This window comes from Vicugna pacos, chromosome 3, assembly GCF_048564905.1.
Source record: "Vicugna pacos chromosome 3, VicPac4, whole genome shotgun sequence".
Lineage (NCBI taxonomy): Eukaryota > Metazoa > Chordata > Mammalia > Artiodactyla > Camelidae > Vicugna > Vicugna pacos.
In genome coordinates this window covers 28,230,911-28,242,131 of record NC_132989.1, presented here as the reverse complement: position 1 = coordinate 28,242,131, position 11,221 = coordinate 28,230,911, and the positions used below count along the sequence as shown (strand labels likewise).

General features: G+C 50.8%; 1 protein-coding gene across 6 annotated transcripts in view; it reads right to left on the bottom strand.

Moving 5' to 3' along the window:
* Positions 1–3,435: 3,435 nt before the first annotated feature.
* FSTL4 (follistatin like 4) overlaps positions 3,436–11,221 on the bottom strand; it is a 471,313-nt gene continuing 463,527 nt past the window's right edge. For all 6 annotated transcript variants that reach the window (XM_072957366.1, XM_072957368.1, XM_072957375.1 and 3 more), the window contains one exon: positions 3,436–9,651. In XM_072957366.1, coding sequence (XP_072813467.1) covers positions 8,949–9,651 — 703 coding nt within the window. In that variant the 3' untranslated portion in view covers positions 3,436–8,948. The remainder of the gene's footprint in view (positions 9,652–11,221) is intronic.

Here is an 11,221-nt window from a genome sequence, read left to right as displayed (position 1 = left end):
TCCTGAAGCAGTACTGGTGTGGTTGCCTAGCAGTACATCAGCCAGTGCTGATTCAGATTGCCCTTCGGTTTTCAGGAAGCCCGATCAGTGTGAACACAGGACCATGGCTCCTTTTAAGGTTTCCCCAGGATGTCTGTGAGTCACGTTCTCTTCCTTGTGCCCCCAGGGAGGCTTAATGTCTCCCTGTTGGTCTGTCTGGGGGGTGTGTTCTGCCCATTGTACACTTGGTGGGCCCTGTTGATTGTCTGTTCCTGTCCCTTCCTCCTGGGCTGCTTGGGACACTACCCAGCAGTTCTTCTGGCCACTCCTGACCAACATTGCCTATCTGGAAACTGGATTTCACTTGGCAGGAAACTCTGGCTTGAAGGGATAAACTCTGATGGCCAGTGTCTTTGGAGAAGGTGGACTAAGGAAAGAAATGAATTTTCTTTGGACAGATAAAAATGGTATCTTTGTACACAAAAAGATGGCACCCGTCTAGACTTGAATATGATATAATGTACTAATTATTGCATAACATTTAGGTTTTAAAATTTTGATATTAACTTTAGATTCAGGCATAGCCAGCACTGGCTAATAGAGAATTGTGTTTCTGGGACCATCTGCTAGCCTCCATCCATCCAGTCTTCCTTCATGGCTCACTGGCCCCCTGTGTGTTGGGTTATTAGGACCCTAGGCCTGTCTTAGTTTGCTCAGCCCCCTCTGGGGACTGTGTACCCCCCTACTTCTCAGTTCTCTCTTTCCCTCCTGTATTCCCCTCTCTCCCAGCACCTCATTCTCATCCTCATATGTCCCCACCCCACCCTATGGAGCCCCAGCTTGTTTGGACACCTCTGGCCTACCAGACCCCTGTCCCTGTAGCTCCTGATAGAAGCTCCTCTGTGGTCATCAGGGTCCCAGGGTTCTGTGCTCATAGGAAAGGATCTGTGCATGGCCATCTGTCAGTTTCTGCCTGCTTCCCATAGGGGCATCTGCTTTCTCTGTCTTTATTCCTACAGCCTCCCCTTGAGCATAGTGACCCCCAGGCTATGGGTAACCGAGTGCCTGAGCCTCAAGGCTTCTGGGTCCTGGATGCAGGCTGGGAGACAGAATCACTGCTCTTGGCAGCATCTCTCCTTCTTGCACTCTGCGGCCCCAGTTCCTGGCTGGGAAGGTGCTCCCCAGAGCCCAAAGGATGCTCTCTGTTTCTAGGACAACATGGCACCCCACCATGGTGCTGCTGGCTTTGCTGTGTGTGGTGGGCTCCCCTCACATAGCTGTCGTGCCTCTGGTGCCATCACTCTTGCCTTCTCTCGTGTCAGTCCCTTGCTTTTGCTCTTCCTGTCTGCAGGCAAGCCCTCACCCCTGCAGCCTCTTATCAGGCCTTACCATTGACTTTCACATCACCTCTCCCAGAGAGCCTTTCTCACCAAGCCCCCCTGCAGGTCCCTTGGTGACCCCGTGTGCCAGTGGCTCTTGGGTCCATTCGACTCCTGCAGACTGTGGGTTCCACCTGGGCACAAAGATGGATTTTGGAAGGTGATGGTTGAACAAGAAGAGTGAGTACATTGTGAAGGCTGTGATGGAGTTCTGGCCTTGGGTCCATTCAGTTCCTGCAGACTGTGGGCTGCACCTGGGCAGGACCTGGGCACAAAGATAGTTTTTGGAAGGTGATAGTTGAAAAAGAGAGTGAGTACATTGTGAAGGCTGTGACAATGTTCTGGCTATGGGTGGAGCTGGAGAGCCTGCCCTCCTGCTCCATCTCCCGGAACTGGGCGTGTGGGAGCTAGGACCAAGCACTTTGCCTCTCTCTGAATGGCCTCCTTTCAGCCGGGCTGGGAGGGAACTGGTGTAACACTGGATAGGCTAGAAGCTTCTGTCACCTGTTTGGGGTGGGTCTTGTAGCGGGCTGCAGTTTTGCTGTTCCTCCCCCCTCAACCCCTAGTCCCAACACCTGGTGTCCTGGGGCCTGTGAGCAGAACGTAGAAATCCAGGGGCGGTGCAGTGCTGAGCCCAGCCTCTATGGGCAGTGAGCAAATTGACTATTGCTGTCTGCTTTCTACTGAGAGTTTTTGGTTTCTAATTAGATGCACTTCTTCTTGCCTGAGGGGACTGGCGGGACCCCAGATCTTCAGGGCTGGTCTGGGCAGTTAGCTCTCTTCACAGAAATTAGAGTAGAGCAGAACCCCTACCACACATGACCTCTACCATCCAGGCACTGCCCTGCAAGGAAGTGAGGCAGGAGCAGCTGTGGTTCAGACTTTTTGTCAAGGTGGGTATTGCAGGGAGCAGGTTTAATGGTTTAAGAGTGTGTGTTTGGGTCTTGTAGACTTGGATTTGAATTGTGGCTCTGTGGCTCTGAGTCTGTTTCCTTGTCTATAGAATGGAGATGATAACAATTCCTCCTGCCATGCTGACGGTGTGGTAAGGTTTAAAACAGATGCTTATTAAGTGCGTATCACAGAGTGGGGCGCATAGCGGTTACTCCCTCAGGAGAGGGGGAGCAGCGTCTTGTATATGTCATTGTGATAGTTGATTTTGTGTCGACTTGGCTAGGCCACAGTACTCAAATAGATACTCAGTCAAACACTATTCTAGATGATTCTGTGAGAGTATTTTTTGTTAATAAGATTAACATTTAAATCGGTAGCCTTTGAGTAAAGCAAATTACCCTCCATAGTGCGGATGTGACTTATCCAATCAGTTGAAGGCTTTAACAGAAAAAGCCTGAGTTCCCTTGAGGAAGAGGAAATTCAGCAAACAAACTGCCTTTGGACTCAAACTGCAACTTTTCTCTGGGTCTCCAACTGTCCACCTGCCCTTTGGATTTGGAGTTTCCAGCTTCCACAATTGCACGATCCAATTCCTTGAGATGTATCTTCCTCTCCCCCTGGCTTCCCCCACCACACACACATACACACAGTGTGTGTTTCTCTGGAGAACCTACACTAAATAATGATCATGGTGCAGTGGCCTTGAAGCTCACCAAGGGCAGGGGCTGTGTCTCCTTTGTCCTGTCCTCTGTCCCCCTACCTGGCGCCATGCTGGCACATAGCAGGTGCTTCACATCAGTAGCTTGGTGATTACTGAGCACTTGATACATCCTACATCCTAGCTGGAAAGTCTGTCCCAGTGAGAACCAAGAGTGACTGGACTCAAGAACCAATTAGAGTCTGAGGACTGGATTAGATTTTAAGGGCCTGCAGGGCAGGTGATGAGAAGTTTTCAACCAGATGTTGGTTGTGCATTTTGGGAGCTGAAACTTCAGCATGGGGAAGAGAGACTTGTGGAGTTGGTGCCTGCCTTCGTCCAGCCTCTCTTTGGACTGGGCCACAGCAGGGGCCATCTCACCTTGGCCATCAAGGACCCATAATGACAATAGAGAAGGACCCCGGGTAGTCCTGCCTTAATCATTTTTCACTTTAACAAGTGCGAACAGACTGGCACCAAAAAAGGTAACTTTTCTCAAGTTTTATTGTAAAATCCTCAGAAAAAGAGCATTTACAATGACAATACTTTATGATAATCTGTGAATTGTCTTCATATCAAGTGGTCCTGCAAATACATGGCGTGTCCAATACTGTGCAATACATCAAAGTAAACACAAACTTATTTCTGATGTCACATACAGTTACTGTGTTGGTACAAATTTCTACTAAAGTTGATGTATTAAAAATAATTTATATATATCTTATAAATAAGGAAAAATTCACATGTATAGTAATTACAGGAGGCCTTTTGAGAAAAACCAGTGATTACAGAAAATATATTTTGGAGTCTACACAACTGCTCAAAATAATGTAATCTGCCTCGATATCAGAGATCTGGACAAATGGTGTGTGTGTGTGTGACTTCATGTCTTGAGGGTTGTTCACTATTGTGTGAACACAGTGTGTGTGACGACCGCAGCAAAACTCCATGCCTTGCCTTCAGAAGTATGAGCAGCAGGCGGAGGGAATGGTGGGGTGTGGAGGGGCCAGGCCAGAAATGGGGATGGGGAAGTCAGGGTGTGGGCTGGGGGCACCACAGAGGGTGTGCTGTGGGTCGGGGGCTTGCAGACTGCTGTCCCTCACCTCTCTGAAGCAGCTGAAGTAGCACAGCTATGGCAGATGTCATGCTGGGCAGTAGATGAAGGTTTAGATTTAGGAAATGTTCTCATTTGAGAGCTCCTGTGCCCCATGTCCAGCCAGTACTGGTGGCCTTCCTCAGAAACACAGCTCTGATCTTGAAGGGGGTATCCCCAGGGGGGCAGCATTATCTGATCCTGCCATGGTGACAGGTGGGGAGTCGTGTGTCACCAGGCTGGGTGGAGGGGCGGGTCAGCAGTTATGCTGTGGAGGGTAGGCTGTGCCTTTTACAGCTCTGTAGTGCATGGCCTGCTTTCTGGGGTTACAGGGTAAAGGGATGGCCCCATATTAGTCAAGGTGAGTTGTAAAGAGGTGTGTGAATGGTGGTTGTGTCCAAAAAAACAAGCACGTGTTCAATCCTCTCGTGCTGGCTAAAGAAGCCTCACTGTGAAATTTTGCAGGTCAATCCCCACTCTCCTTATACCTTCCATAACTTCACACATTGTGTTTGGTTAAATTCCCACTGCTGTTCACAGGTCCAAAGGATGCATAAGACCATGCTTGCTGGGCTCCCGGTGTCTGCTGGGTGGCTGGTGCCTAAACTGTGAAGGCTCAGAGAAAATTTTCAAATACTCGAGTGGCTTGGCCTGTAATCTGATGTAGACAAAAGCAGGAGTGGGTGGCATTCCACCAGGTATTTGGGGTCTTGCAGTCACACCTTGGGGACAGGCACTATATATTTCTTCCTTGAATCTTTGAAGCCTCTCTGTTCTATGATCTCTATTATTCTGGAGAGAAATCAAGGCAGCTAGTGACTTTCTTGAAGAGAACTACTTTGCCTCTGTGCCATTCTGAGAGCAAATAGAAGCATATGGCCCTACGAATGACTTCTCACTTGTACCCCAAAGTAAGGAAGCAGCATGGCAAAGGCCACGGGGGGCTGGTGTGGCGGTCAGGTGAGTTGCCCCTTGAATTGTAGGAGTGGCTCATGAGCAGGAGGCCCAAGGCACAGGAAGGGAGCAGGAAAGGCAGAGAACAGAGTGGGAGTGGATGGAGGTGTAGCTCAGACCCTCTAACGGACGAGGCTTGGCTGAGATGTCATGGTCTGTATTCCTGTCTGATAGTTTCTGATAATAGCTGACTTCCCTGACAGTTGTGAGTTCTCTCTAGTCTTGATCACCTAACTCCAAAGGGCTGTGAGCTAGGGTTTGGGGGTGTGATTCTGGGCAGCAAGGAGCTGAGTCCCAATGGGTTCTGACTGCACTTGGAGTGGTATCCAGGGTCCTGGGTAGGGGAGGATGGCAAAGGACTTTGTCAGTATCATTGTCATCCTATGTCACCTGTCTGGCCTGGCACAGGGGCCACATTCCAGGGGTGCTGGGTGCAGGGAGACAGATGTGAGGTATATTGGTGGATGCATAGGAGGGAGTTAGGAGCAGTGTGAATGCTCAAAGAGGCTGGCTTCTGAAGAGGAGGATAGGGGAGTGAGTTGTGGGATTTGGTAATGAAGATGGTATGGCATCCATGGCATATGAATGAAACACATTGTGAAAAATGAATCAATTACTTTTTAAGCCCCTTGTAGAAAAATATATCCAGCATGAATCTGTTTCATATCTCAGTTCTGAAATCTCCTTTAGTTCACAGGTTATTGGTCAACAGAAAAGAAGTGGCTGCACGAAGCCAACCCCAGGCTGCTTCCCTCCATGAAGACTCAGCGGTTACAATTCCCCAGGGTAGCAGGTGGTTCTTGGCTTTATTTGGGCTTGAGAGCTGTCCTGGGTGCCTACCTGGAGCTGGGAGGAGGGGAGATGGCCGGGATGGAGTGGGAATTGCAGGGACTGAGCTCCTGTCTCCAGTGATGTGAGCTCTAGGTCAAAGGACCGGAAGCTTGGTATTAGCGTGGGCCCAGCTAAGACTTTACAGGGCTCTTCTGGCTACTTCTGGGGGCTGAGAGAAAGCAATGGGACCCCCAAATGCCTTGGAGACTCAAGAAAGGAGCCTGCGCCAGCCCCAGGCAGGGCTTGCTGGGTCACGGTTGCTGGGGCTGGGATGACGGCATTTGCCTCATTGTGTGTGGTCTACAACCCAGCCTTCTCGTGTAGAAAGTTCATGCAGTTGTCTAGAAGCAGACCAATCCCTCTTCATACCATCAATCTATGGGTGTCTGGGCGGGCTTTTGGACCCAGCACCTCTATGCAGGCAGAGTCCTGCTCACTTGGGCAGAACAATGAAGGCCTCCTTTTAAAATCCTTAATGTCATAGGTGTAGATTACTTGTGTGTTTAAGCTAAAAAAAAAACCTATGTTGAATTTTTATGGAAATAATTTTATTTGAAAATTCAGAAATTTTGGAGTAGTTCATTACGTGAGTGGCTTTTTGGGTGATTCTTTTGGTAAAGAGAACATTTCTTTAATGTGAAATAACAGTAGTTAGTTGGTCGCTTGTGTTCATCAGAAGGATCACTGGCTGGGTTTGCTTCAAGGCCCAGCTGTCATCATGACTTTGCACACCAGGGGCTTTCAAACTGTGTTCCATGAGCCTCTTCTGGGGCTGACGTGTGGGAGGAAGGAGCAGGCAGCGTGCTGGCCAGCCAGTCTCCTGCCTCCCACCCAAGCAGTTCTGTTGGTTACACTGCTGGAAAAACATTTACCTTCCTACCTTTGTGGATTTGCAAATTTCAGTTTTCAGGCCTGTGATTCCCTGGTCCTATTTAGTTGTGTCTGAGATGCTGGCAGCAAGACCTCAAGGGTCCGTCTCCAGCTTCATAACTGCACAGAGAAAACAGCGAGGGGCAGATACACTATCCAGACACACTCAGAAGTGGAAGGAGTAGTGGAAAAGGAACCAGGTGCTGCTGAAGTCACTCCCAATGTAAATGGCCAGTGGGGGCTGGTCTGGTCTTGTACTCAGGAATCCTGCAACCCAGGGGGCTGATATTCTGGCCTGGCAGCTGGTGGGCTCTTCCTCTGCTAGGCTCAGAGACTTTGATTTTCTTATAGGGGCTGCCAGACGATTTAGAAGATTGTTTCAAATGGAGAAGCTTGTGAAACTTGGAGAGTTTCAGTGATAGCAGTAGGAGTTTGGAAGTAATGTGTCAAGAGATTGAGGCAAGAATGGGGAGAAAAAAAAAAGGTAAGATTGTTTTCCGCCTATCTCAGTCACTGTGAAACTAAATATGCTTTGAGGTCAGTTTCCTCAACTTGTATTTACATGTTTTACTTTAAAAAACCTAAAATATGAATATACACATCTAGGCACACTCTCGGGAGTTGTAGGGGACAAGAGTTTGGTGGACCAAGATACATGAGACACACCAGAGGACTGGCTGATCTCAGGAAATCTGTTGGGGGTGGGGGAAGGAGGGGGGTTGGGTAGTTAGGTGGGAGTGAGGAGCAGTTATGTGTATTTCCAGTGAGACAGGGTCTCTGGTCTTCCTCTCCCTGAGAGGGGCCATTCCTCAGCAGCACAGGAACATTTGGCCATGTTGGCAAATGAAGGCAACTAAACTTGCTACCATGTCTGTGATGGGACCACTTCTCCCACTCATGGCAGCGTGAACAATGATTATACAAGTCGGAAAGCATGTAAGCGTGCTTTGGCCACTGCTGTGCCTGAGAAGAAATGGGATGTTCGGAGAGCCCAAGAGAGCCTCTCCTTGCTGAGATTCTCCAACACAGGTTGTCTTCACAGAGTTGTTAAATTGTACTTCTTGGATGCCCACTGGGGAGTCCGCCACAGCCTGAGACATTTGGGAATAATGCACCCGTGCCAGCCCGCGTCCTTCTGATTCTGACTTCTGGAGTGTGTGTTACTGGGGAGAGAGGGACCCAGATGTGCTGTCTGTGCCATGATGATGCAGGGCCACAGGACAGGCAAAAAGGAAACTGGGTTTTAAAACAGATACACCCTAAGGAACCTGCCTGGACCCCACTTGTATCCTTGGGGTTTCTGCATTGAGCCTGGAGGGCACTGTTCTGCAGGCCACCCACACCCTGAATCTGGCATCCTGGGCCTGGCTGATAAATGTCCCCCTTCAGTGGTAAAAGCAGGCACATTGGGGTTGGTCTTGGTCTCATGCGGACCCAACCCAGAACGCAGTCTTTACCAATGTTGTGGCCTGATCTGCACTTGGGGGTGTCCGGGTGCAGAGGACCTCCATCTTTCGATGACCATCAGTCTTCTTTCTGGCTGTGGGGTGGTGACACAGAGACGTGACCTAAGGCAGGGAAGAATACAGCTGGACCTCGGAGAGCGTCTTTCTGCTTATTAGCATTGGATACTATAAAAAATTATTTTTTAATCAAAATTTCCAAAATAAAGTGAGTGATTTCCCCATTCCCCAAGATGCAGTAAGTCTTGTTGGTGCTCCCTCAGGCTCACAACAAGTCAGATGGAAAGAAAAGCGAGAAGCAGCTGCAAAGGAGAAAATGAGGTCCAGAAAGAGGGCGGCTGCGGCCCTCATGCCAGGAGGGAAAGCCCTGCTCCTGGGGGGAGCCTGTGACTCCAGGCCCGGTTTCAGGCCCCTCCATCAGGGTAAAGTCTGGCAGGACCCGGCGGGAAAGGAGAATGACTATGCGAAGGCAACCGAGAGAAGCGTCAGCCTGGGAAGCAGGAGCTCCTTCCTGGTTCCCCAGCGGCCCAGATAACGTGGTGCGTGGCTGGGCGCAGAAATGATTCCTTTACACGGTGGCATGTTCTCATCGTAGCTCAAGGCAGAAATCATACTTCTTAACGAAAAACCCCGATTTCATTAGCAGCGCGTACCTTATACTAGCAAACTTGCAGGGAGACCAGTGTTGAACCACAAAGCGAAGACAGGTTTTTGCTTTTGTCTGTGAAAATGTACAGGGCGTCTGCTCGGGGCTCGGTGTCAGGACGGGGTGGTGCTCTGTGGCTGCTTCATACCTCGCCCACCCACACCACTGTGGTCCCCCCCTTCACGCCTGCCACCTCACACCGCAGTGCGTTTTGTCTCCCACTGATGAGAAATAGCGACTCCCGGGCTGGTGTGAGGAGGTACTGACCAAACAGCCCGCTGTCCCTCACGATCCTGCGGGGCCCTGCCCAGGGCTGGGCGGGCCCCACAGGTGGCTCCTTCAGGCCCTTCAGCACGCCCGTCTTCCCCGTGGACAGCTCCAGAAACAGCAGGTCCGGCTGGCTCTCCAGCGTGGCGTACACGTAGTACTGGTTGCCCTGGGTGAAGGACCCCTGGAACGCCACGTCAGAGACGCCCTGGCTTACTTTCAGGTCATAGAGGGTCTGGATCTCCCCCCGCAGCGTGATCTCCTGCACGTGCAGCTGGGAGCTGGTGGCAGCAGCGCTGACGACGAAGCGCCCATCGGGGGACGTGTGTGGGGTGCCTGTCACGTTGCCGTTGGGGCCAACCACGGCGTCCGTGACGCTGTCGATCAGCAGCTGCGGGGCTGCCGGAGAGGAGCTGTCCTGTCGGCACTGGATGAAGAAGTAGCCGCCCAGGTGGGTGTGGGCCATGGCCTGCGGCACACAGCCGTGCCTGTGCAGCCCGATGGTCTTGAGGAGCATCAGTGTTTCCAGGTCGACTTTGTGGATGGCAGGGTCAGACTTGTTGAAGATGAAGCCGAACCTGGGAGGGGATGCAAACTGAGGTCAGAGGTCGGGAGGCCTTTTTGGGTAGGGGATCTGTCATTTGTCTTAAACAACTGCTCCCTTTATCATAATCCTTCAGTGATCCAACAGCCTATTAATCAGATCTACCACTCTGCAGGGGATGGTCTCATAAGCGATTCATCCAAGATCTCAAACCAAGTGCAGTTGTTACAACATATTCCTGGACAGATGCTCTTGTAACATGCACGCATCTTCAGAAATGGTAGAGGAGGAGGGCAAAACTGCCTGCAGCGGCTTCTCCCTCTGGCGTGCCTTTGCTTCGGTTTTCCTGATGCCCTGTGCCAGCTGGAAAGTGGTGGGCCTGTGGCTGGAGGCAAAGGACCAGGGCTGCCTTCCCTGACTCTGTCTGCGAGGAGGACAGGACAGGTGAGCCTATATCCGAGCTGTTTTCTGGACTAACTGGTGAGTCAGAATCTGGGGATGCAGATGCAGTGGAACAAGGACAGATGTCCTAATGGTGCTCTCTTGCTCTGGGAGAGGAACATGAGGGCAGCCTCTTCCCTGGGCTGGGGCTGAGGACAGCTCGGTGCTGCTGCAGCTCCCCGCTAGCAGAGCCAAGCCACGGGGCACATGGCTTGGCTTCCAGAGCCTCTGCAAATCTGAAGAGGGTCGTTCCTTCCAAGGGCTGTTGTTAGGATTCAATCTAAGAGGGAACTTTAGTGGCAGAGCCCAGTGGGTGGTAGCTGCTCACACCTGGACTTTGTGAAATTCCTCTTTGGGGGCTGGTTGCGAGCTGCAGAAGGGCCTGACTCCGGGCAGGACTTCCCTCTAATTGTAAGAGGCTCTGCCTACATCCCTTGCTCACAGAGACCGCTGGGTGATATGTACACCTGCAGGAGTAGAGAAGAATCTCCTCCACTGTTTTCTCTTGACTAACTAACTGCACCTCAGAGTGAGGAAAATGCCCACTTGACAGCATCTTTAAAATATCTTTAAAGAGCCAGAGCATGGAAAGAGCACACTATAAGGAACCGTAATGTCAAAGCCACGTGCAGGCTCTGCAGAGCTGGGTTTGCACTACTCCTAGCTGAATCCAGCTGCTTTGAGAGGGTTCCACCATTTACAGTCCTTTTAGAGGCTGCTCCCTAGCTATTCTCTGCAGTGAGACAGGGAGGTCATAAAGTGGTTATTCTCTCTCTTGGGCAAGGATAAATGGGAGAGTCCTGTTTTTACAAGTTCAGCTTTAGCTCGCAAAAATCAGCCATTTCCTCCTTGGGAAAAGGTGCTTGATGTAAGATTAAAGGAAGGCATAAATACTGCCACAAGATGTTTGGGTCTTGATGACTTTATAGAAGGGCCCGCTCAGTCTTCTGGCAGTGGTGCCTTTACAGAAAGTGTCAGGGTTCTCTGAAGTGATGAGGGGAGGGGAGAGGCCAGGCTGGGACAAGGCTTGCAGCTGAGGCCACAGCTGTCATTATTAAGCTGTTCTTCTGGATGGTGGCCAAGCAGGCACCCAGGAAGCCTCATTTCCCTGTGGGCCCCCTGCGTTGCCACTCTGGGGACTCCTAGAGGAACCACAGGTTGTG